This window comes from Salvelinus fontinalis, chromosome 1 (genome assembly GCF_029448725.1).
Source record: "Salvelinus fontinalis isolate EN_2023a chromosome 1, ASM2944872v1, whole genome shotgun sequence".
Taxonomy (NCBI): domain Eukaryota; kingdom Metazoa; phylum Chordata; class Actinopteri; order Salmoniformes; family Salmonidae; genus Salvelinus; species Salvelinus fontinalis.
The window spans coordinates 47,883,021-47,910,256 of record NC_074665.1 but is presented as its reverse complement, the minus strand read 5'-3'; the positions used below and the strand labels follow the sequence as shown (position 1 = coordinate 47,910,256).

At 43.7% G+C, this 27,236-nt stretch overlaps 1 protein-coding gene across 1 annotated transcript in view; it reads left to right on the top strand.

Moving 5' to 3' along the window:
* LOC129856355 (SH3 and multiple ankyrin repeat domains protein 2-like) overlaps positions 1-27,236 on the top strand; it is a 59,925-nt gene that overhangs the window by 3,948 nt on the left and 28,741 nt on the right. Inside the window, exons 2-3 of the mRNA XM_055924365.1 lie at positions 18,117-18,697; positions 26,103-26,306. Coding sequence (XP_055780340.1) covers positions 18,179-18,697; positions 26,103-26,306 — 723 coding nt within the window. The 5' untranslated portion in view covers positions 18,117-18,178. The remainder of the gene's footprint in view (positions 1-18,116; positions 18,698-26,102; positions 26,307-27,236) is intronic.

Below are 27,236 nucleotides of genomic sequence, written 5' to 3'. Positions count from 1 at the left end.
CAGGTTAAATTGTATTACATTTTGAGTTTGCATCCCAATGTGACACTTTATTTACAGAAGACTGAAATATAACAAAACATTTTGACATGGAAACACCAGTTGTTTTTTTATTAATGATGAAATTATAAAAAAAGATTAATAACATTCAAACCATGAGGCCACAGAGGGCTCTTTAGGTCATTGACTGCAGGAAAGGGCAACATCAGCTTGAAAATCTATGGCAATCTAGCTATGATCAACAACCAACTTGACACGGCTTGAAGAATTGTTTTAATAATTATGTAAATATTGTACTATCCAGGTGTGCAAAGCTCTTAGAGACTTACCCAGAAAGACTCACAGCTATAATCACTGCCAAAGGTTATTCTAACATGTATTGACTCAGGGGGTGTGAATACTTATGTAAATTTGATATTTTTGTATTTTATTTTCAATAAATTTGCAAAAATTTCAAAAAACATGTTTCACTTTGCCATGGGTGAGTGAAAACATATATTTAATCAATTTTGAATTCAGGCTGTAACACAACAAAATGTAGAATAAGTCAATGGGTATGAATACAAACGTCAAACATTGTACAATCCTGGTGTGCAAGGTTCTAAGAGATTTACACAGAAACTCTCATAGCTGTAAATGCCAGAGATTCTAACATGTATTGGGGTGTGAATACTTATGGAAATTAGATATTTTTGTTTAAAATGTTCAATATATTTCCAAATATGTTTTCACTTTTTCATTATGGGGTCATTATGGAGTATTGTAGATGGGTAAATATTGTTAGATTATTTTATTATCCATTTTGAATTCAGGCTGTAACACAACAAAATGTAGAATAAATCAATGGGTAAGAATACAAAGTGGGACAGTACAGGGATTACATGATCACAGGGGGTTCTTCAAAGCCAACACTCATGTAATCGGAGATATCACTTAAAGGGATCCTTCGGGATTTTGGCCCTTTATCTACTTCCCCAGAGTCAGATGAACTCATGAATATAATTTGCATGTATCTGCATTCAGTATGAAGGAAGTTAGAGAAAGTTTTGCAAGCCAATGCTAACTAGCATTAGTGCTATGACTGGAAGTCTATTAGCATGCTAGCAGCTACTATAGCCTTCCAGACATTGCGCTAACGCTAGTTAGCAATTGTGCTAACGCTTGTTATAAACTTCCTTCAAACAGCACGCAGAGACATAAAAATGGTATCCATGATTTCATCGGATTCCGAGGAAGTAAATAAAGGGCTTCATTGACAAAATCCTGAAGTAGCAGTTTCAGAGTAGATTAATATAACTCCATTACTTAATATCACTCAACAGATTCGTCAGGACTTACTTGTGCTTTGTATACCATGTATGCCTGATTTCCATATAATTGTTGTACAGTACGTATCCAAACGCTTGGGTACAGTTGTTAGGTAAAACAGTTTTACAACTGAAATATTAAATAGTAGAAGTTTACGGTGTCTACACCTTATCCATGTAAATTAAGTTTTCTTAGTGTGAATAATTCCTTAATACGTACAATAGTGCCCCACTTGGACCAGGGTTGGGAAATGGTTGAGTATGTACAAACTAGAGCCGAAGAACGAGTAAGGCTGCAAAGCTACCGGTAATTTACCGCAATCTTCTGTAATTTTGGTAATCTATGGTAATTTAGGTAATTTATGCTTGAGTAACTTTTTACAAATGTATTTATAGTATATATTTTTTTACAAACCTTAACAAGACCCGACATCATAGTCCCCAGTTGTCAGCCATATCTGACTACGTTTATTAGGATCTTGTATGCTTCTGTTCCTCACAATTGCAACCAAAACCATTTGTACTAACAGGCATACATATTAAGTGAGTCTCACTCAGATTACAGTGGAATATAGGGCCATTGAAATGACCCAGAGACAGGTTCTTCTCTTTCCTTTCTCTCAACCTGATATATATTCCCACTGGCCCTATGTGTTTCTGTCTTTCTGCTGTGGTTGTGAAACAGTAAGATACCTGCAGCAGAGATCCCTTTAATGTTCAGTCGCTGTGATAATGTGATAATGCCACACAGAGGGCCAGAGATTAGAGATAATTAGACACCTGTGATAATCGGAGGTACCCAAGAATGCCATTAAATGTCATCTGATAAAATTCCCCCCAAGAATCTAAAGTTACCCAGATTCTGGTAGTTTACTGGTAAACCTAGAAAGTTTCCAGTAATATACCCTCCCTTTGCAACCCTACATCCTATGTACTTCAATTTTGGAAAGGCAATATTGATCCAATCGGTGCATAAACTATTAGAATTATAAGATGTGTTGCATCTTGCTGTGGGAGTTCAGAGGGGTAGAATGAGGAAATGGAAAGGTGGGAGAATCATCGCAGAACTCATCAACACCCAATTTCACACACTTCCTCTTCTGATGCTTGTCAACAAAATAGATATCATTACCTGATCTCTCTATTCATGGGTTCAGGCTTTGCCGAGAGCACTAAATAACAGTTTACTTGAAGACAGCCACACACCATTTTAGTTGTATCTCTGGGGTCATGGCCTGGCATAAAAACCAGTCATATTAGCTAGCCAAGTTGTGTGTGGCAGAGGTTGTTATATGATGGGAATGTGCTAAGCGTCAGTGGTGTAAGACATGCACATGAGCTGCAACTCAAGGAGACTTTGATCTTATAGATACAGAAAGTAATTGGCTATGCCTGCCTCTCTCTGGACTTATTGTACATTATACCAGTCTTGCTACAGACAATTTTATTTTCTATGGGAAACTGGGAATTCATTTACAACAAAAAAAATACACAGAACTTTAGTTTTAATTCCACAAAGACGGTGAAATTACTATCAAACCGTAATGAGATAAAATTAACCGAAAGAAAATGAGGTTTTATGGAAAGCACAACAATGAAAGAAAGAGTGAATGTAGACCACAATGCTCTTAGTCTCATTGGGCGCTTTTCCACTTGACAGAACTGGGAAATTTCCCTTTGTACCCCTACTATCATTTCTGAATAAAGGAGAGCAATGGACAGGTCACTGTGTAGGAGATTTAACTCTGGTGTTTGCTGCAGTATCTCTCAAGGGATTATTATGGAGAGTGGGGAAGACAAGAGGGAGACATGTTGACCATGTTTTTGTGGCAGCGAGACTCCTACAAGGAATAAAGAGGGTGAATTCCGAGCTACTGCACAGTAAGATGCAGAATTTACAATATGATATAGCTTAACTCATTCCCATGGGGAAACCCCAACTGGACTGCAGCAGATGGGACAAACAAACAAACACACACACACACACACACACACACACACACACACACACACACACACACACACACACACACACACACACACACACACACACACACACACACACACACACACACACACACACACACAAACTAGATCAACATATTATTAGAGTGGAAAAACGTAGGATTACTCAAGTCAGTCGTCCTATATGCTCTGTTGCTTAAGTGCCATCAATTAAAGGCCTTCAGAAAGCTATCCTCAGATATATCCTTTTAATGAGCGTTCGATTGTTGTTTACTGTAACTGGCATAACAGCCTGCCAGAGCGACGCTCAATAAGATGGTGCAACACAACAAAATAGCTGTTCCACCTGACTCTGCAATCCTTTCATATTACATAGGACAGTCCCTAGAGTAAATATGTAAGCTAGAGGACAAGCCAGCAAAGCTGGAGCTGGTAAACTGCTACATAGCCATCATAATAGAGCACTGTAAAAAAAAAAATATGTTCAAAAATCTAATTGTACATTGTCAGTTGCTCTTATATTCCAATAACAAAACCATAATGTAGGTTTAATGACAGAATTATACTATAGTAATTTCATTCCCCTTCTGCTGAAACACCACAATTCCTAGCTAATGATTCCACTGCAATAACAGGCTCTAAGAACTAGTCCAACACAGAGCCAGATGAAGAGCAATCATCAGTGGCCTATACTCCATCCCTCAAATAAGTGCCTAATAGTCAATAAGTACAGTCTCCAAAACGAATTGCACTACAGTAATGAGTTACAGAACAAACCTTAACAAGACCCGACATCATAGTCCCCAGTTGTCAGCCATATCTGACAACGTTTATTAGGATCTTGTATGCTTCTGTTCCTCACAATTGCAACCAAAACCATTTGTACTAACAGGCATACATATTAAGTGAGTCTCACTCAGATTACAGTGGAATATTGGGCCATTGAAATGACCCAGAGACAGGTTCTTCTCTTTCCTTTCTCTCAACCTGATATATATTCCCACTGGCCCTATGTGTTTCTGTCTTTCTGCTGTGGTTGTGAAACAGTAAGATACCTGCAGCAGAGATCCCTTTAATGTTCAGTCGCTCTCTCTGTCAAACCGTGCCAGCCATGAGAGGAGGGAGCTGGGGAGAAAGTGTGCTGCCTCGTGTACATATTACGCTACTGTTTAAGGGTCATTCTACAGAAGTTGTGCAAATTGGGGGTAAGCACTTTTTTTCCAAATGTATAACCTATTTTCCCAGCACACGTCTTACGACATACATTATGTCAGGTGAACAGACGTACAGCGCATTCGGGAAAGTTTTCAAACCCCTTAACTTTTTCCACATTTTGTTACGTTACAGCCTTATTATAAAATGTATTAAATAACTTTGTTTCCTCATTAATCTACACACAATACCCCATAATGACAAAGCAAAAACAAGTTTTTCGAATTTTTGCAAATATATTAAAAATAAAAAACTGAAATATCACATGTACATAAGTAATCAGACCCTATACTCAGTACTTTGTTGAAGGACCTTTGGCAACGATTACAGACTTGAGTCTTTTTGGGTATAACGCTACAAGCTTGGCACACCTGTATTTGGGGAGTTTTTCCATTCTTCTCTGCAGAACCTCTCAAGCTCTATCAGGTTGGATGGGGAGCATTGCTGCGCAGCTATTTTTAGTCTCTACAGAGATGTTTGATTGGGTTCAAGTCCGGGCTCTGGCTGGGCCACTCAAGGACATTCAGACAGTTGTCCCGAAGCCACTCCTGTGTTATTTTGGCTGTGTGCTTAGGATCGTTGTCCTGTTGGAAGGTGAGCCTTTGCCCAAGTCTGAGGTCCTGAGCGCTATGGAGCAGGTTTTCATCAAGGATCTCTCTGTACTTTGCTCTATTCATCTTTCCCTTGATCTTAACTAGTCTCCCAGTCCCTGCTGCTGAAAAACATCCCCACGGCATGATGCTGCCACCACCATCCTTCAGCGTAGGGATGGTATTGGCCAGGTGATGTGCGGTGCCTGGTTTCCTCCAGACGTGAAGCTTGGTTTTCAGGCCAAAGACTTCAATCTTGGTTTCATCAGACCTGAGAATCTTGTTTCTCTTGGTCTGAGAGTCCTTTAGCTGCCTTCTGGCAAACTCCAAGCGGGCTGTCATGTGCCTTTTACTGAGGAGTGGCTTCTGTCTGGCCACTCTACCATAAAGGCCTGATTGGTGGAGTGCTCCAGAAAAGGTTGTCTTTCTGGAAGGTTCTCCCATCTACACAGAGGAACTCTGGAGCTCTGTCAGAGTGACCATTGCCCTTCTCCCCCGATTGCTCAGTTTGGCCGGGCGGCCAGCTCTAGGACGAGTATAGGTGGTTCCAAACTTCTTCCATTTAAGAATGATGGTGGCAACTGTGTTCTTGGAGACTTTCAATGCTGCAGAAATGTTTTTCTACCCTGTGCCTCGACACAATCCTGTCTCGGAGCTCTACGGACAATTGCCACAACTTTGGAAGTATGCTTGGGGTCATTGTCCATTTGGAAGACCCATTTGCGACCAAGCTTTAACTTCCTGACTGATGTCTTGATGTTGCTTCAATATATCCACATAATTTTCCTTCCTCATGAAGCCATCTATTTTGTGAAGTGCACCAGTCCCTCCTGCAGCAAAGCACCCCCACAACATGATGCTGCCACCCATGTGCTTCACGGTTGGGAGGGTGTTCTTCAGCTTGCAAGCATTCCCCTTTTTCCTCCAAACATAACAATGGTCATTATGGCCAAACAGTTCTATTTTTGTTTCAAGCATGCGTAACAGTTTAACTTCAGACCGTCCCCTCGCCCCGACACGGGCGCGAACCAGGGACCCTCTGCACACATCAACAACAGTCACCCACGAAGCGTCGTTACCCATCGCTCCACAAAAGCCTCGGCCCTTGCAGAGCAAGGGGAACCACTACTTCTAGGTTTCCGAGCAAGTGACGTAACCAACTGAAAGGCTGCTAGCTCGCACCACCGCTAACTAACTAGCCATTTCACATCCGTTACACTCACCCCCCTTTCGACCTCCTCCTTTTCCGCAGCAACCAGTGATCCGGGTCAACAGCATCAATGTAACAGTTTAACTTTAGACCGTCCCCTCGCCCCGACACGGTCGCGAACCAGGGACCCTCTGCACACATCAACAACAGTCACCCACGAAGCGTCGTTAACCATCGCTCCACAAAAGCCTCGGCCCTTGCAGAGCAAGGGGAACCACTACTTCTAGGTTTCAGAGCAAGTGACGTAACCGACTGAATGGCTGCTAGCTCGCACCACCGCTAACTAGATAGCCATTTCACATCCGTTACACATCATGTTATGGGTTGCATCATGTTATGGGTAGCTTGTCATCGGTAAGGACTAAGGGAGTAAAAAAAAACGGAATAGAGCTAAGCGCAGGTAACATCCTAGAGGAAAACAGTCTACTTTCCAACAGACACGAGGAGACAAATTCCCTTTCCAGCTGGACAATAACCTAAAACACTAAGCCAAATATATACTGGAGGTTCTTACCAAGACGATGTTGAATATCTCTGAATGGCCTAGTTACAGTTTTGACTTAAAATCGGCTTGAAAATCTTTGGCAAGACTTGAAAATGGCTGTCTAGCAACGATCAACAACCAACTTTACAGAGCTTGAAGAATTTAAAAAGAATAACATCAAATATTGTACAATCCTGGTATTAAAGGTTCTAAGAGATTTACACAGAAACTCTCACAGCTGTAAATGTCAAAGATGATTCTGACATGTATTGGGGTGTGAATACTTACGGAAATTAGATATTTCTGTTTAAAATGTTCAATACATTTCCAAAGATGTTTTCACTTTGTCATTATGGGCTCATTATGGAGTATTGTAGATGGGTAAACATTGTTATATTATTTTATTATCCATTTTTAATTCAGGTTGTAACACAACAATATGTGGAATAAGTCAAGGGGTATGAATACTTTCTGAAGGCACTGTAAGTGTATTGACAACGTCATGATCTGCAACATTAACAATGTCTACACTGTATTTCTGATCAATTTGATGTTATTTTAATGGACAAAAAATTTGCTTTTCTTTCAAAAACAAGGACATTTCTAAGTGACCCCAAACGTTTGAATGGTAGTGTACATCCAAGCAAACATATTTTAGTTCCCAAAACCGCATATTAGATGTTCGGTTGTGACACTTTTTAAAAATACATAATTTACTGACTTGCTCACTCATTTTCTCCAAAATGTTTGCAGACAGACTACTCCATTTGGCCATGCTGGGGAGGGGTGCTTAAGGCAGACATTCTACAGTCTTTTAATGTGTGTGATTCGGTAGTGACATCAGAAGGTGGGAACACTTTTTTATTTTTTAAAGATGTTTAAAATGAACAAAACCACTATTTAGATCAGTACATTTCAATGTTATAAATGAACAACTCAAGATGTTCTATTAAAAGAATACTGTTAAAAAAATACTAAAATAATGAATTGCTTTATTTTCAAACATGAAGTTTAGGAGTCAGGGTTTGGGACAGCCACCTCACATTGGAAATAGGTGTTAAAACGATGAATTTGTACTATATTAATTTAACAGCATGTTTGTTATTGCCTTGAATCCCCATATACTGCCCCCCCCCCCCTCCCCACAATACATTAAGTTCATTGGAAAACATGGATTGTTCCAAATAGAAAGCCCGAGAGATTGAGTCATTAATCTAAATTCTTGAGGAAACATTTGATGACGGGATTGTGTTGGTAATAAGATCTGCATAAGTCTAACTCATACAGAGTCTGCAGTCTGCACAGTGTTACTATACTGAAAAAAATATATAAACGCAATCATGGGTGGGCCTGGGAGGGCATAGGCCCACCCACTTGGAAGCCAGGCCTACCCACTGGGGAGCCAGGCCCAGCCAATCAGAATGAGTTTTTTTCCCACAAAAGGGCTTTATTACAGACAGAAATAGTCCTCGGTTTCAGCAGCTGTCCGGGTGGCTGGTCTCAGACGATCCAGCAGGTGAAGAAGCCGGATGTGGAGGTCCTGGTTACACATGGTCTGCGGTTGTGAAGCCGGTTGGACGTACTGCCAAGTTCTCTAAAAGGACTTTGAAGGCGGCTTATGGTTGTGAAATTATCATTAAATGATCTGGTAACAGCTCTGGCGGACATTCTTGCAGTTAGCATGCCAATTGCACGCTCCCTCAAAACTTGAGACATCTATGGCATTGTGTTGTGTGACAAAACTGCACATTTTAGAGTAGACTTTTATTGTCCCCAGCTGAATATGCACCTGTGTAATGATCATGCTGTTTAATCAGCTTCTTGATATGCCACAACTGTCAGGTGGATGGATTATCTTGGAAAAGGAGAAATGTTCACTTACAGGGATGTAAACTAATTTGTGCACAAAATTAGAGAGAAATAAGCTTTTTGTGCCTAGGGAAAATGTCTGGGATCTTTTATTTCAGCTCATGAAACATGGGACCAACACTTTAGAAAGATTTGTACTATGCGTCTTATTTAAAAGTTAATTGTAAATGTAATACATTTATCAGCTTGAAAACCACAGAATTACATTCCGGTAGAAAGGGAGCTTTCAAAAATAGCATTGGGGACATTAGAGCTAAAATGTGCTCCGCACAGTAGGCTCCCCACCCTCCCCACCAAGTATAGCCTATCCCAGGCAGGCAAGGCCCTCAACACACATTCCACCTGACCCATTTACACCCAGCCTAGCCTGGATTGAGTGGTCTGTCACCTTAGCTGCTTTCTAGCTAGACTCAGCACAGATGAGTGTGATAGCTGTCTTTGAGTGTGATTCCAAGCTGTCTGTTTGAAACCTTGTCAGCCCATTTGTAACCTTGGGGGATGGCTAGATGTTTCCAGAAAAAGGATGACCCTTTGTGAAGTGAAGTTGTTGGATGGGGAGGCTTAAGTGTAGATCAAAGAGTTGGGAATTGTTTACCAAATAGTGTAATTATTTTAATCAAGCACGTAATTCATTATTAGATATAATGTCTGTTTGAATAACTGTTTGAATTTCACTTCCCCATGAAATTAGAGAATCACTGTTGAGGATGCTGAATTATACTATTATTTGTTCTTATCTGATTTAAAATACATTTTTAAGGCACCAGACATTTAGTTTTGACAGACATTTAATTGTATTTACCTGCAAAATCTGAAAATGTATACATTTTAGATAGTTCACTGTCTCACATTGAATTTTTGCATCAAGTGCTGCCTCAGTTTTTTTATAAAACAGTCGTCAGAAACGTAGCTAGCATACAACATGGCCTGGAGGAGTGTTTGTGGCCTGTATTGAGTACTGCAGCCGCCCTTCAGAAATGATCCACTGAAGCTTACAGTGCTTAGTGAAAGTCTACACACCCCTTGCACAATCTTTACATTTTGCTGTTTTAAAATTAAAAGTAAAACAACTATTGTGGTGGCACATCATGTTACCGGTATGCTTGTCACCTGCAGGGACTGGGGAGTTTGTCAGGATCAAAATACACATGAAAGGAGCAAAGCCCTGGTAAAATGTTAGAGGAAAACACGCCTCAGTCTTCTGAAAACCCTGGGATGGAGTTTTAATTTATCACTGGGACAATTACACAATTTAATGTCAAATGGCTTTTCTAAGAGGTGTTGAGTTTTCCTGAGTGTTCCAGCCACAATCCTGACTTAAATTTGCTTGAAATCTGAGACGGTTAGAATATGGCTGACCATCAATGAACTCCCAACCAAATTTACTGAGCTTGAGCAATTTTGACAAAAACAATGGATAAATATTGCCCTAAGAGTTTTGCAAAGTTGGTAGAATATTATTCCAAATTATTCACAGCTGTAATGGCTGCCAAATTTGCTTCCACCAAGTATTAACTCTGGGGTGTGAAGACATATGTTTTTTGAAGTTTGTTATCAATTTGGAAAATTATCTATAATTTTCTTTAACTTTGAAAATGTTGAGTACTTTGTGTAGATCAGTAGGAAAAAGATCCAATTTATTCCGTTTTGAGATAAAAAAATATATATATAACGCAGCAAAATGTGAGGACTGTGCAAGAGGTGTGTAGACTTTCACTAGCGACTGTAGCTCTTCCTCCTCATCTTCTCTCATGGGAGTAACTATCTACGTCAGACCTCTGATAACTCTGACCACTCCCCACTTCGATGGCTAATGACCCACTCATAAGTACAGTACCTCCCATATAACTTATCAACGCCCCCTGTCTCATTAAAAGTGTTTATTCCGTCAGTCTCTCTATTTTTGTAATAGACCTAGGCTACAGCACATCCCTAACTGTTCCATGTCTAAATAGAGGGGACTAGCAGCGTGAAAGAGGTAGAAAGATGGAGACCCAGTGAAAGAGAGGGATATGGAGGACAGAACTTGGCCGCTCCACTTTCACAGGACGTAAAAGTGGGACAATCTGTTCCTTGGATACTCTCCTATTCTAGTTTCTGGGGACCAATACACTGAAAATATATCTATACTCACGCTCTGTCCTACATAGAGATAGAGAGCGAGAGAGAGGAGAGAGTGAGTGTGAAAGAGAGTGGAATGCTGTGCCTTTAAAGGAAAATTCCACCCCAAAACGATCTTTTGGTATTTGTTTTATTAGTCCATCATTGATATAGTCCCAAAATATTTTGCATGTCACCTATCAAGTTTTCAATACATAGAACTTTCAAAATATAGAAATACAGCTTGTATGATGCATTTTGCATCATATGATGCAGCGTTTTGCACAATAGTGTTTGGTGCTGTTTAAGATGAGGGAGGACAATTATTTTTTTCTCTTACAACATATTGGATAACTGTCATTCATATTCCATTCCCTCAGCTCAATGTAACATCGATAGGTTTAGGCAACAACATGATACTCACATTTTTCCTATACCCATCATGAGGTTGCTACAACCTAACCTATGAATGAGGTCGAGAGAAATTTGAGAAATCAAGGCGACAGACATCGACACATTCAATACAGCCTTGCACAATTTTGCCTTGCATCTAGCTGATCTAGGGTGTAATCATTAGTCCAACAGTTGCAAACAAGAGTTCCTATTGGACAAATTCAGTTATGTTTATTTTCGTTTCGTTCCATTTGCTGCCATTTAAGAAACGTTTTTCAACAGAATCGGCGGAATGAATCCACCACTGATCACACACAAACACAGTTAACTTTCATATAGGGGTGTGCCGAATAGTCAGACAAAACAAGTATCGTTACGGATATGGGCAATTTTCTGGATACGATTATGATCCGAGTATGTTCTGTAATTATCCGTGAAAAAAAAGTTATTTTCAGGTGCCAGCAAGCATATTTCTCATGTCAGTCAGTCACAGAGTTTCTAAACCATTCTGTACTGTCTTCAAGTCAGTCATATGTGGTCTAAATAACTCAACTGACTAGTTTGCCTGTCTGTAAAGAGAAGGGAGGGCTGTACGTTGATCCTGCTGCTCTGATTGGATATAGTGAAGCTGTATTTCTGGGGCAAGGGTAGATTAACCTAATGCACATTCTGACTGAGTGACAGCAGACTTGGCTGCCCGCTGCAAGTTGACGCACAGACATATACACCCACCCCTCCGTTCGCTGCTCCTAATCTGCAGCTTTTTTGCAGTGAGAACGGTCAGGGATGTATTTTGCCAACATACAGTTGAAGTCGGAAGTTTACATAAACATATGTTGGAGTCATTAAAACTCATTTTTCAACCACTCCACAAATTTCTTGTTAACAAACTATAGTTTTGGCAAGTCGGTTAGGACATCTACATTGTGCATGGCACAAGTAATCTTTCCAACAATTGTTTACAGACAGATTATTTCACTTATAATTCACTGTATCACAATTCCTGTGGGTCAGAAGTTTACATACTAAGATGACTGTGCCTTTAAACAGCTTGGAAAATTCCAGAAAATGATGTCATGGCTTTGAAGCTTCTGATAGCCTTATTGACATAATTTGAGTCAATTGGAGGTGTACCTGTGGATGGGAGCAATTTCCAAACGCCTGAAGCCACGTTCATCTGTACAAACAATAGTAAGCAAGTATAAACACCATGAAACCACGCAGCCGTCGTACCGCTCAGGAATGAGACGTGTTCTGTCTCCTAGAGATTAACATACTTTGGTGCAAAAAGTGCAAATCCATCCCAGAACAACAGCAAAGGACCTTGTGAAGATGCTGGAAGTATCGATATCCACAGTAAAACGAGTCCTATATCAACATAACCTAAAAGGCCACTCAGCAAGTTAGAAGCCACTGCTCCTAAACCGCCATAAAAAAAGCCAGACTACGGTTTGCAACTGCACATGGTGACAAAGATCGTACTTTTTGGAGAATTGTCATCTGATCTGATGAAACAAAAATAGAACTGTTTGGTCATAATGACCATCGTTATGTTTGGAGGAAAAAGGGGGGAGGCTTGCAAGCCGAAGAACACCATCCCAACAGTGAATCAGGGGGGAGGCAGCATCATGTTCTGGGGGTGCTTTGCTGCAAGAGGGACTGGTGCACTTCACAAAATAGATGGCATCACGAGGGAGGAAAATTATGTGGATATATTGAAGTAACATCTCAAGACATCAGTCGGGAAGTTAAAGCTTGGTCGCAAATGGGTCTTCCAAATGGACAAGCATACTTCCAAAGTTATGGCAAAATGGCTTAAGGACAACAAAGTCAAGGTATTGGAGTGGCCATCACAAAGCCCTAACCTCAAGCCTATAGAAAATTTGTGGGCAGAACTGAAAAGGTGTGCGAGCAAGGAAGCCTACAAACCTGGCTCAGTTACACCAGCTCTGTCAGGAGGAATAGGCCAAAATTCACCCAACTTATTGTGGGAACCTTGTGGAAGGCTACCCAAAACGCTTGACCCAAGTTATGCAATTTAAAGGCAATGCTACCAAATACTAATTGAGTATTTTTCAATTATGTTAGCACAGCTGACAACTGTTGTTCTGATTGAAGAAGCAGTAAAACTGACCTTCTTTAGACTAATTGAGTATCTGGAGCATCAGCATTTGTTGGTTCGATTACAGGCTCAAAATGGCCAGAAACAAAAGACATTTCTTCTGAAACACGTCAGTCTATTCTTGTTCTGAGAAATGAAGGTTATTCTACGTGAGAAATTGCCAAGAAACTGAAGCTCTCGTACAGCGCGGTGTACTAATTCCTTCACAGAACAGCTCAAACAGGCTCTAACCAGAATAGAAAGAGGAGTGGGAGGCTCCGGTGCACAACTAAGAAATAGGACAAGTACATTAGAGTGTCTAGTTTGACAAACAGACGCCTCACAATTCCTCAACTGGCAGCTTTATTAAATAATACCCGCAAAACACCAGTCTCAACGTCAACAGTGACGAGGTGACTCCGGGATGCTGGCCTTCTAGGTAGAGTTGCAAACAAAAAGCCATATCTCAGACTGGCCAATAAAAATAAAAGATTAAGATGGGCAAAAGAACACAGACACTGGACACAGGAACGCTGGCTTGAAGGCCAGCATCCCGGAGTCGCCTCCTCACTGCATTACTACAGATCCTGGTTCGATACCGGGCTGTGTCGCAGCCGGCCGCGACAGGGAGACCCACGAGGCGAAGCCAGCCGGGATTTCCTTGTCCCATCGCGCTCTAGGAAAGCGACTCCTGTGGCGGGGCGGGCTCATGCACGCCAGGTGTACTGTGCTTCCTCCGACACACTGGTGTGGCTGGCTTCCGGGTTAAGCATGCATTGTGTCAAGAAGCAGTGCGGCTTGGCTGGGTTATGTTTCGGAGGATGCAGGGCTCTCGACCTTTGCCTCTCCTGAGTCCGTACAGGAGTTGCAGCGATGGGACAAGACCGTAACTACCAATTGGATATAACGAAAAATGGTGTAAAAAAACAACAACAATTATTTACCTTATTTACATAAGTATTCAAACCCTTTGCTATGAGACTCGAAATTGAGCTCAGGTGCTTGTTGTTTCCATTGATCATCCTTGAGATGTTTCTACAACTTGATTGGAGTCCACCTGTGGTAAATTCAATTGATTGGACATGAATTGGAAAGGCACACACCTGTCTCTATATGGTCCCACAGTTGACAGTGCATGTCAGAGTAAAAACCAAGCCATGAGGTCGAAGAAATTCTCCATAGAGCTCTAAGACAGGATTGTGTTCTACGCACAGATCTGGGGAAAGGTACCAAAAAATGTCTGCAGCATTTAAGGTCCCCAAGAACACAGTGGCCCCAATCATTCTTAAATGAAAGAAGTTTGGAACCACCAAGACTCTTCCTGGAGCTGGCTGACCAGCCAAACTGAGCAATCTGGTGAGAAGGGCCATGGTCAGGAAGGTGACCAAGAACCCGATGGGGAGTTCCTCTTCCTCTGTGGCGATGGGAGAACCGTCCAGAAGGACAACCATCTCTGCAGCACTCCATCAATCCACCAATCAGCCACTCCTCAGTAAAAGGCACATGACAACCCGCTTGGAGTTTGCCAAAAGGCACCTAAAGGATTCTCAGACCATGAGAAACAAGATTCTCTGGTCTGATGAAACCAAGATTGAACTCTTGGCCTGAATGCCAAGCGTCACGTCTGGAGGAAACCTGGCACCATCTCTATGGTGATGCATGGTTTGTGGCAGCATCATGCTGTGGAGATGTTTTTCAGCGGCAGGTACTGGGAGACTAGTCAGTATCAAAGAAAAGATTAACGGAGCAAAGTACAGAGAGATCCTTGATGAAAACCTGCTCCAGAGAGCTCAGGACCTCGGACTGGGGTGAAGGTTCACCCTCCAACAGGACAATGACCCTAAGTACACAGCGAAAACAACGCAGGAGTGGCTTCGGGACAAGTCTCTGAATGTCCTTGAGTGGTCCAGCCAGAGTCCGGACTTGAACCTGATCTAACATTTCTGAAGACACCTGGAAATAGCTGTGCAGCGACGCTCCCCATCCAACCTGACAGACCTTGAGAGGATTTGCAGAGAAGAATGGGATAAACTCCCCAAATACAGGTGTGCCAAGCTTGTAGAGTTTTATCCAAGATGAATCGAGGCTGTAATCGCTGTCAAAGGTGCTTCATCAAAGTACTGAGTGAAGGGTGTCAACATTTATGTAAATGTATGATTTCAGCTTTTGATTTATAATACATTTGCAAAAATTCTAAAAAACTGTTTTTGCTTTGTCAGTATGGGGTATGGTGTGCAGATTGATGAGGGGGAAAAAATATTTAATCCATTTTAGAAGAAGGCTGTAACGTAACAAAATGTGGAAAAAGTGAAGGGGTCTGAATACTTTCCGAATGCACTGTATACAGCATCATGTCTTGGAGTCTATGGTTGTTTACACAGCTACTGAGGGTGGTGAGACATCAATGCCAGCCCAAAGTCATTGTGACTTTGTTGCAAGATGCACAAGTGATGAGCTCTAGATACTATTTTCCAACGTGAAGATGAAAAGAAAGATGGCAGAAAAATATATGACGGAACCTTTCCCCAAAACCAGCTAGCCATCTTTGCTTCCTGGGCCCTGAAGGAGGGCAATTCATCTTATTCCTCGTTATCATGATTAATCCTCCTCTGATCCTCCTCTTATTTTCAACTCCTTCTCCCTCCCCTTGGCTACACACCTTAGTGAACCCATATGTTCTGTTCCCCATATCCCCTGTTAAAGACCCCGTTTGAGCTCCAATCCCTTTCTCCAGGTTTCCACCAGGGTTTATGGTGCTAATCAGAGTTCCGACCTGTGAGCTTAGGCCCTAATTTTCAGATCATTCAATTTTCCCCTTGGCAGCCTCTCTCGCCAACTTCAGCAGCCTTTCAAAAACACAGTCGTCAGATGGTGCTGAGGGCCCTCCATGTACAATTGGTCATGCAGCGCAAGCCAACAAGTGTGATGTATTCCGTTTTTGAAATCATAAGAGTTTTATCCTTTTATTGGGAGGTTCATGAGGCTTCAGTACCTATTGTGATTGTAAATGTTGCTCAAACTTGTGACGTAGGCCTATTTCCAGTACCATCTCTTACACTCCTTGTTTCCCAATGAGTTCTTCCTCTCATCGCTCCTCATCCAGTCACTTTCGCTTATATCCTACTTTTCCTCTCAGCGCTCTCTTCAACTTTCTCTCGTCACCCTTCCAACCGCCCAATTGTTCTCACTCTCTATTTCTCCCTCAATCTGATTACTCTGCTTTATGCAGAATACATCTCACTCTCTCTCTTTCCCTCCCCAATAAGTTGGCTCTTTGGCGCTCCATTGGCCTGTCTACCTTCTGTCTGTCTTTCTCTTCTCTTCTCTCCTCCAGTGCAGACTCCCAAGTTCTTCAATATTTAACGAGACAATGCACATAAATCAGCCTATCTCCGTCCCTCCTTGTTCATTTCATGACGGCGGTAACCTCCTGAAATGCTCTAAGCGTTAACACGCTGCGGTTTAGCAACACGTGAATTATAGACGCCATCACCGTCAATGTGAGGCGTGGTTCGGGAATGTCGAATCTAATGCCGCCAACAACAACTAGAGTGTTGGATGAACGGTAGCTTTGTCCATTTCATAGGTGGTTCTAGCAGTTCTTTTTGCATGTGTTGATGCTTTGTTTCTAAGTGATTGTCATTGAGCCCCCTCTATAATGTGTAGAATGTGTGTTTACTGAAGTGGTTAGAGACACATTTCCTTCTTCACCATTCTCTAGCCGGCCGGCTCATCTCTCTGTCCTGCCCGCCTCACTTCCTTTGACAGACAGTTGCTCAGGGTGAAGTGGCCATCCCCGTCACTCACTGGCTCCTTGGGGATCACTTTCCCACCATGCTCAATCCTCGGTTTCACATCCTCTTTACACCGCAGCTATTCAATGGGTATGCTTCCTGTTTGCCTTATGGGTACTGAGACATGAACAGACCCTATTGATCTGCATGCATCAAACATACCTCCAGCATACTGTCATTCAGTGGTACTAACACAAACACTGGTTGAAAACACTAGAACCTATCTATCATGTTTGCCATGTAAACCTATGTGAGTGATGTGTCTGTGCTTTTTTAATGTCTGTAATTCTTAAAGCATCATGAGCTTTCCAGAAGCGGCCCTTCTGTGTCAGTTTGCCTGCTACTAGTCTAAAATGAATGCTGTCCCTGTGGCGTCGTGATGTTTTATTGAGCTCCGTCTGTCCATTTGAGTCTACAGATTCACATCTACAGTATGTGGGGCTCACCGCCTTCATTTTCAATTCCGACCTCAAAACTGCCAATAGGGCAGTGGGGAATCCCAACTCCATCCACCATCGTTAAGACACTTTTTGGGCAAGATCCAACTCTGCATGATAGCAGGCCCTGTAGCCAGACTACATCTCATAGTGAAACCAGTACAAAGCATATGGAGGGCTGTCCCAGCCAAATGCTCATGAAAGGACAGCATTATTAAACTGGGCAACTTGCTGTTAGTTTCACTAGAGAGAAAACAAGAAGACAAGAAGACCATTAAAAAACGAAGCACAAAGCTCTTGACCATTTTCAATACTAAACTGCCTGTCCTCTCTCTCCTGCAATGAACCTGCAAATATTCATAGAGTTTATATATAGGCCGTCTTTCATCAGCCCTATTCCCCCGTGTATTCCCGACAGCAAAATGTAAAATGTGGACCAGCACTCATTCACCTAGGCTATGTGAGAAACCAATGTCACCAATGAGTTATTACTTACTTCTATTGCATATGCCTACGCTACTGTTAATACCAAATGCTTTACATTTTATGCGTTAATTTATTTTCTCACGGTTTGAGAAGTGTGTTGATTTGAGTGTTGTCAGTTAATGTGTTAATTAGCCATTTGTTTAACCCTTTATGTCCCTCTCTCCTCCACAGCATGTTTTCGGGGGTGAAGACAATGTCGCACGGGACAGCCATGTCACGTTGCCACGACAGCAATGTCACCTGGCTCTCTCTGCAGTGACCCTGCACAGCGAAGGATGCTGGGAAATAGCAAACACTATTATCCCGGGGAGGATGACAAATATGGGGAGGATGAGGAAGAGGAAGAGGAGCAGGGACGAGAGAACAGAAAGGGGGAGAGTAGAGAGAAGGAGAATGGAGGGATAGAAGGGCTCGAGGAGATGGAGATAAAGGGAGGCAGACAATCACGCGAAGGTAAATGGGAGGGAGGTAAACCCTCGGCCATTGTGGTTGGAAGACAGAGAGGAGACCGGACACTGAGGCCAGCCAATCCAAGAAATAGAGGCATCCCCTATACATCCAATCAGGCCCCCCAAAAGCAGCAACACCATCTCATCCCAGCCAATCACCAGCAGTATCACCCGGTCCCGTCCACTCAGACCCAGAAGAGACGCGCTCACATGGAGCGCAGTATGACCACAGTGGCGCCCATAGAGGACACTCACCTGACCATGATGGTGTTCCGCATTGGAATCCCTGACATCAAACAGACAGTAGGTGCATGTTTCATGGTACTGCTAAGTACAATTATGTCAAGCTGTTATTATATTCTTCTCACATTACTATCATTGGATACATACAGCGTAACAGCCAAGCCCAGGCCAGAGATCAATGCTGAGGGGAACCATACTACATTCAGAACAACCGTCTCTCTCACATGGGTTATGAATCTATGCAGAACAGAGACTTGACTCAGGTTAGGCTACATGCAAGTGCTAAACACGGCTCACTTAATAATCCAAAGTAATTGACCGTGTTCTCACTTCTCATTAAAGTTAGCAATGATTTGAAGCGATAGATGCTTTCTCAGTACCGCATAGATAGGTGTGATTGTGGGTGAGAGTTGGCCAACCCCCTTGCTCCACACTGTAGCTGCATTTCAGGTGAGAACGGGTACCCTTTGTTAACCCCTCCCCCGGTATGATTCTTCTCCGTACTCCAATTCCCAGAACATTCCTAACTGTTCTACATGTCAGCTGATCTGCCCTCAATATAACAGTAATTGCTAATTATCTAATAGAGTTTTAATGAGTTTGAGGAGGGCGTGAACACAAAAGAGGGCATTTGGTGTCTTGGTCTTAAAGCACTGTCACTCACGGGGCATCCTAGACTACCCACTACCCACCCCAACAAACAACTTAAAGTACCTCGCACAGGAAATATAATTGTTCCAAGAGAGATAGAGAGATGGACAGAGAAAGAGAAGGAGAGAGGAGAGGAGAGAAGGAGAGAGGAGAGAGAAAGAGAAGGGGAGACAGAGAGGAGAGAGAAGGAGAGAGGGGGTGAGAAAGAGAGAGGAGAGAGAAAGAGAGAGGAGAGAGGAGAGAGGAGAGAGAAAGAGGAGAGAGAAATAGGAGTGAGGAGAGAGAAGGAGAGAGGAGAGAGAAAGAGAAGGAGAGAGGAGAGAGAAAGAGAAGGAGAGAGAAGAGAGAAATAGAGAGGAGAGAGAAATAGAGAGGAGAGAGAAAGAGAAGGAGAGAGAAGAGAGAATGAGAAGGATAGAGGAGAGAGAAACAGAAGGAGAGAGGAGAGAGAAACAGAAGGAGAGAGGAGAGAGAAAGAGGAGAGAGGAGAGAGAAAGAGAAGGAGAGATGAAAGAGAAGGAGAGAGGAGAGAGAAAGAGAAGGAGAAAGAGAAGGAGAGAGGAGAGAGAAAGAGAAGGAGAGAGAGAGAAGCACATGATGTTAGAAAGGGAGACAAAAAGAGGCATGAATAGGTAAAAAGAGGGGGATCAAGGTCACAAACAACATACTTGGGATGAGAATTCCCAGAGACCTCACGTTACGATATTATCACGATACTTTGGTGCCGATATGACATGTATTGCGATTCTCACGATTCTGTAAGTATTGCAATTCGATGTTCCAAACATATTGCTCACCATATGTCTGCTGCAGAGGGACAAGAGTGAGCCCATGAGAACATTTGTTTTGATCAGTCATGGAAATAAAGGTGCTGAAAAACAAATTGGCTCACTACTTAAAAAGAAGATGGAGAACAAGCTATGAACGAAAAATACTGGAATTTTGGTGCAGGTACAGACGACTAGCGCAAAAATATTGTTGCGATATTGTCAACAATAATATTTCGATATATCATCAAAAATAATATCCCAATATGTAACTGTATCAATTTCTCCCCCTCCAACACTACAACATACATCTCTGTACATTGATACACCTCTCAGCAGTTTGTAACGGTCCTGACCTGTTTTATGTTGTTTTTGTATGTGTTTAGGTCAGGGCATGTGTTTTGGGTGGGCAGTCTATGTTATCTGTTTCTATGTTGGTTTTGGTTGCCTGGTATGGCTCTTAATTAGAGGCAGGTGTTTTGCGTTCTCCTCTAATTAAGAGTCATATTTAGGTAGGGTGTTCTCACTGTTTGTTTGTGGGTGATTGTCTCCTGTGTCGTGTAATGTATGTACCATACGGGACTGTTTGGCTGTTCGTTTTCGTTTCGATGTCGTCTGTTTCCTGTCCGTGAGTTTACGTGTAGTTATGTAAGTTTATGTTCAGGTTTCGTTGACTTCGTTTTCTTGTTTTGTAAAGTTGAAAGTGTTTTGTTTTTCGTGTTGCCATCATCATCGTGTTAAATAAAAAGATGGCTTATTTCCCTGAAGCTGCATTTTGGTCTGATGATCCTTCTCTCCTCTCCTCGTCTGAGGATGAGGAGAGCGACAGCCGTTACAGAATCACCCACCATTCCAGAGCCAAGCAGCGGAGTAATTGGAGTAAGGGACAGGAAAAGAAGGAGCAATGGACATGGGACGATATATTGGACGGAAAGGGTTGCTACACATGGGAGGAGATCCTGGCTGGTAGGGATCGCCTCCCATGGGAACAGCTGGAGGCACTAAGGAGAGCAGAGGCTACCGGAGAGAGGAACCGGAGCTATGAGGGAACGCGTCTGGCACGGAAGCCCAAAAAGCCCGTAAGTAATTCCCAAAAATGTCTTGGGGGGGGGGGTGGCTAAGAGGTAGTGGGCCACGGGCAGGTAGGAGACCTGCGCCCACTTCCCAGGCTTACCGTGGAGAGCGGGAGTACGGGCAGGCGCCGTGTTACGCAGTAGAGCGCACGGTGTCTCCTGTACGAGTGCATAGCCCAGTGCGGGTTATTCCACCTCCCCGCACTGGTAGGGCTAGATTGGGTATTGAGCCAGGTGTCATGAGGCCGGCTCAACGCGTCTGGTCTCCAGTGCGTCTCCTCGGGCCGGCATACATGGCACCGGCCTTACGCATGGTTTCCCCGGTTCGCCTACATAGGCCGGTGCGGGTTATTCCACCTCCCCGCACTGGTTGGGCGACCGGGAGCATTCAACCAGGTAAGGTTGGGCAGGCTCAATGCTCAAGAGTGCCAGTACGCCTCCACGGTCCGGTATTTCCGGCGCCACCTCCCCGCCCCAGCCTAGTACCTACAGTGCCTACACTACACACTAGGCTACCAGTGCGTCTCCTGAGCCCAGTTCCTCCTCCACGCACTCTCTCTGTAGTGCGTGTATCCAGTTCGGTGCCTCCAGTTCCGGCACCACGCACAAAGCCTCCTGTGCGTCTCCAGAGCCCTGAACACACTGTATCTTCTCCCCCTACTAATCCTGATGTGCTTGTCCTCAGCCCGGTGTCACCAGTGCCGGTACCTCGCATCAGGTATAGAGTGGGCTTTGAGAATACAGTGTGCCCTGTCCCTGCTCCCCGCACTAGTAGGAAGGTGCTTATCCTTAGCACGGTGCCTCCAGTTCCGGCACCACGCACCAGGTCTACAGTGCGCCGTATCCGGCCAGAGCCATCCGTCTCCCCAGCGCCATCTGAGCCATCCGTCTCCCCAGCGCCATCTGAGCCATCCGTCTCCCCAGCGCCGTCTGAGCCATCCGTCTGCCATGAGCCTGCAAAGCCGCCCGTCTGCCATGAGCCTGCAAAGCCGCCCGTCTGCCATGAGCCTACAGAGCCGTCCGCCAGACAGGAGCAGCTAGAGCCGTCCGCCAGACAGGAGCAGCTAGAGCCGTCCGCCAGACAGGAGCCGCTAGAGCCGTCCGCCAGACAGGATCCGCCAGAGCCGCCAACCAGACAGGATCTGCCAGAGCCGCCAACCAGACAGGATCTGCCAGAGCCGCCAACCAGACAGGATCTGCCAGAGCCGCCAACCAGACAGGATCTGCCAGAGCCGCCAGCGAGCCATGAGCAGCCAGAGCCGTCAGCCCGCCATGAGCGTCGAGAGCCGTCAGCCCGCCATGAGCGTCGAGAGCCGTCAGCCCGCCATGAGCGTCGAGAGCCGTCAGCCCGCCATGAGCGTCGAGAGCCGTCAGCCCGCCATGAGCGTCGAGAGCCGTCAGCCTGCATAGACCTGCCAGAGTCCCTCAGCCAGGATCTGCCAGAGTATATCAGCCGGGACCTGCCCCTTGTCCCGGTGTTGCCCCTTGTCCCGGTGTTGCCCCTTGTCCCGGTGCTGCCCCTTGTCTCGGTGCTGCCCCTTGTCCCGGTGCTGCCCCTTATCCCGGTGCTGCCCCTTGTCCCGGTGCTGCCCCTTATCCCGGTGCTGCCCCTTATCCTGGTGCTGCCCCTTATCCTGGTGCTGCCCCTTGTCCCGGTGCTGCCCCTTGTCCCGGTGCTGCCCCTTGTCCCGGTGCTGCCCCTTGTCCCGGTGCTGCCCCTTGTCCCGGTGCTGCCCTTTGTCCCGGTGCTGCCCCTTCTCCTGGTGCTGGCCGTTTATTTAGGGGATGTGAGTTTTAGGGTGGTCATTGGGAGGGGAAGACAGAAACGGGGAGTGACTATGGTGGTGTGGGGACAGCGTCCAGAGCCGGAGCCACCACCGTGGTCAACTGCCCACCCAGACCCTCCCCTGGACTTTGTGCTGGTGCGCCCGGCGTTCGCACCTTGAGGGGGGGGGGTTCTGTAACGGTCCTGACCTGTTTTATGTTGTTTTTGTATGTGTTTAGGTCAGGGCATGTGTTTTGGGTGGGCAGTCTATGTTATCTGTTTCTATGTTGGTTTTGGTTGCCTGGTATGGCTCTTAATTAGAGGCAGGTGTTTTGCGTTCTCCTCTAATTAAGAGTCATATTTAGGTAGGGTGTTCTCACTGTTTGTTTGTGGGTGATTGTCTCCTGTGTCGTGTAATGTATGTACCATACGGGACTGTTTGGCTGTTCGTTTTCGTTTCGATGTCGTCTGTTTCCTGTCCGTGAGTTTACGTGTAGTTATGTAAGTTTATGTTCAGGTTTCGTTGACTTCGTTTTCTTGTTTTGTAAAGTTGAAAGTGTTTTGTTTCTCGTGTTGCCATCATCATCGTGTTAAATAAAAAGATGGCTTATTTCCCTGAAGCTGCATTTTGATCTGATGATCCTTCTCTCCTCTCCTCGTCTGAGGATGAGGAGAGCGACAGCCGTTACACAGTTAATGTCTGAACAATGCTATATTTCATGCAATGAGGATAGCTGCTGAGAGCATCCCAGAAGAGCCCTGTCAGAAACAACAGAATGATAGGGTGGAAGTGTCACACTCATATATGAAGTGCATTCAGAAAGTATTCAGACCCCTTCACTTTTTCCACATTTTGTTAAGTTACAGCCTTATTCTAAAATTGATTCAATTGTTTTTTTCCCTCATTAATCTACACACAATACCACAAAAACATTTTTTTTTTAGAAATGTTTGCAAATTTTGAACAAATCTGAAACTTAAATATCACATTTACATAAGTATTCAGACCTTTTACTCAGTACTATGTTGAAGCACCTTTGGCAGCGATTACAGTCTCGATTCTTCTTGGGTATGACTCTACAAGCTTGGCAGACCTGTATTTGGGGAGTTTCTCCCATTCTTCTCTGCAGATCCTCTCAAGCTCTGTCAGGTTGGATGGGGAGCGTCGCTGCACAGCTATTTCCAGGTCTCTCCAGAGATGTATGAACGGGTTCAAGTCCGGGCTCTGGCTGGACCACTCAAGGACATTCAGAGACTTGTCCCGAAGCCATTCCTGCGTTGTTTTGGCTGTGTGCTTAGGGTCATTGTCCTGTTGGAAGGTGAATCCTGAGTCCCTAGTCTCCCAGCCGCTGAAAAACATCCTCACAGCATGATCCTGCCTACAGAATCACCCGGCCTCAACCCAATTGAGATGGTTTGGGATGAGTTGGAACGCAGAGTGAAGGAAAAGCAGCCAACAAGTGCTCAGCATATGTGGGAACTTCTTCAAGGCTGTTGGAAAAGCATTCCTCATGAAGCTGGTTGAGAGCATGCCAAGAGTGTGCAAAGCTGTCATCAAGGCAAAGGGTGGCTATTTTAGAATCTGAAATATAAAATATATGTTAATTTGTTTAACACTTTTTTGGTTACTACATGATTCCATATGTGTTATTTCATAGTTTTGATGTCTTCACTATTATTGTACAATGTAGAAAATAGTAAAAATAAAGAAAAACCCTTGAGTAGGGTGTGTCCAAACTTTTGACTGGTAGTCTATATCTACTAGACTAGATATAGGACAGACACTTCAAAACCTTATTCCTGGTGATGAATTGTTTGACTGTCTTTTTTTGCCATTAATGAATGTGTTATTCAATGCACATTGTGAATAACAGTAATTCCACTTTGACATTATGTGGTATTGTGTGTAAACCAGTGACAAAAAAATCTCAATTTGATCCATTTTAAATCCAGGCTGTAACACAACAAAATGTGGAAAAAGTCAACGGGTGTAAATACTTCCTGAAGTTCCGCTCTCTCCCAGGAATCACACACAAACACACACACCATACGTCTTGCATACACACGTCTCTCTCACACACAGACACACAGACACACACACTCAGGTATTTCCTCCAAGGGACGGCATTGCTATGGCAACGGGTACATTGCTCCTCTAATGATCTCGCCATGTGTTGTTGGCTACAGTATCAAACGGATAGACAGAGGGGGAGAAAACTATAGAAAATGTTGTCCCCGCCCAAAAATAAAACAATAATATGGAAATATACTCTATTGACATCAGCGTAAAATCAAATTAATGGGGGGGGGGGGGGGGGGGGCTTTATCCTCCAAAGAAGTCTATGAAGGAAATCTCTGTCTTCCATTGATTGCAATGCAGGTCTAAGGTTATGGCTAAGGCAGATAATTGGTTTAGTTGACAGAGTGAGTGTTGTACTCTGGGTAGTAACTATTGAGTTTCATTGTGTGTCTTGAGTCTTGTTAGATAGTTCATAGACATGGCGACTGATTAATAATTTACACACATTTCATTTGTATACAAATGAGTCAGAATGGTGATAGCGAATCAGTAGCTTTGCAGTGAATGAGCACATTTGATGCTCAATGGTTAGTATGCTAGATCAGTATTTGTTCATTTCAAGTAGAGTAAACATGATAATTGTCAGTTTTCAATGAGACCAGTAAAAGGCCATTGATAGAAAGGTCAAATCAGTTTCCATAAAGTACTTTCTATGTCTACTTTTAAAACAAACTCTTGTCAATCACAAGCCGTTAATACAACCTTGTTGCTAAAATGTCACCATATTATAAATAATTAACTGCCATGATGCTTTAGATTTGGATCACAAAATGTATGTCAAGCTAATTATACACATTCCAGCCAAATCAAATGGCATTTAAAATGTAGAACTCACCTTTGCCCCAATCCTTGCTTCCATCCAACACTCACACACGCATGCACGCACACACATGCACACACACATGCACACACACACACACACACACACACACACACACACACACACACACACACACACACACACACACACACACACACACACACACACACACACACACACACACACACACACACACACACACACACACACACACACACACACACCACCTTGAAAATAATACACTCATGATTTTCATACCTATTAACTGTCCACTGTGCTTTCTCGTCTCTCATCTCCTCCCTCTGTCAGAGGTGTCTGCAGTTTGACCCTGACTTCACGGTGTGGAGTGCCAAGCAGCAGGTCGTCTGTTCGCTGAGCGAGCCACTGTGGGACATCTACAACTATGGCCTCTTCCAGCCCGCCGGAGAGGGTCGAGACGCCATGTTCCTGGAGGAGGAGCGCTGCCTCCGAGACTACCCACAGTCCTTTGAGAAAGGGGTGCCTTACCTGGAGGTATTTTGATGGGAGACCCTGGATGTTAGAGAGTGATGCAATAATAATACACTACCGTTCAAAAGTTTGGGGTCACTTAGAAATGTACTTGTTTTTGAAAGAAAAACAACTTTTTTTGTCCATTAAAATAACATCAAATTGATCTGAAATACAGTGTAGATATTGTTAATGTTGTAAATGACTATAGTAGCTGGAAACAGCTGATTTGTTTAATGGAATATCTACATAGGGGTACAGAGGCCCATTATCAGCAACCATCACTCCTGTGTTCCAATGGCACGTTGTGTTAGCTAATTCAAGTGTATAATTTTAAAAGGCTAATTTATCATTAGAAAACCCTTTTGCAATTGTGTTGCACAGTTGAAAACTGTTGTTCTGAATTAAAGAAGCAATAAAACTGGCCATCTTTAGACTAATTGAGTATCTGGAGCATCAGCATGTGTGGGTTCGATTACAGGCTCAAAATGGCCAGAAACAAAGACCTTTCTTCTGAAACTCATCAGTCTATTCTTGTTCTGAGAAATGAAGGTTATTACATGCGAGAAATTGCCAAGAAACTGAAGATCTGGTACGATGCTGTGTACTACTCCCTTCACAGAACAGCTCAAACAGGCTCTAACCAGAATAGAAAGAGGAGTGGGAGGAGTGGGAGGCCCCGGTGCACAACTGAGCAAGATGACAAGTACATTAGAGTGTCTAGCTTGAGAAACAGACGCCTCACAAGTCCTCAACTGGCAGCTTCACTAAATAGTACCCACAAAACACCAGTCTCAACGTCAACAGTGAAGAGGCGACGCCATGATGCTGGCCTTCTAGGTAGAGTTGCAAAGAAAAAGACATATCTCAGACTGGCCAATAAAAATAAAAGATTAAGATGGGCAAAAGAACACAGACACTGGACAGAAGAACTCTGCCTTGAAGGCCAGCATC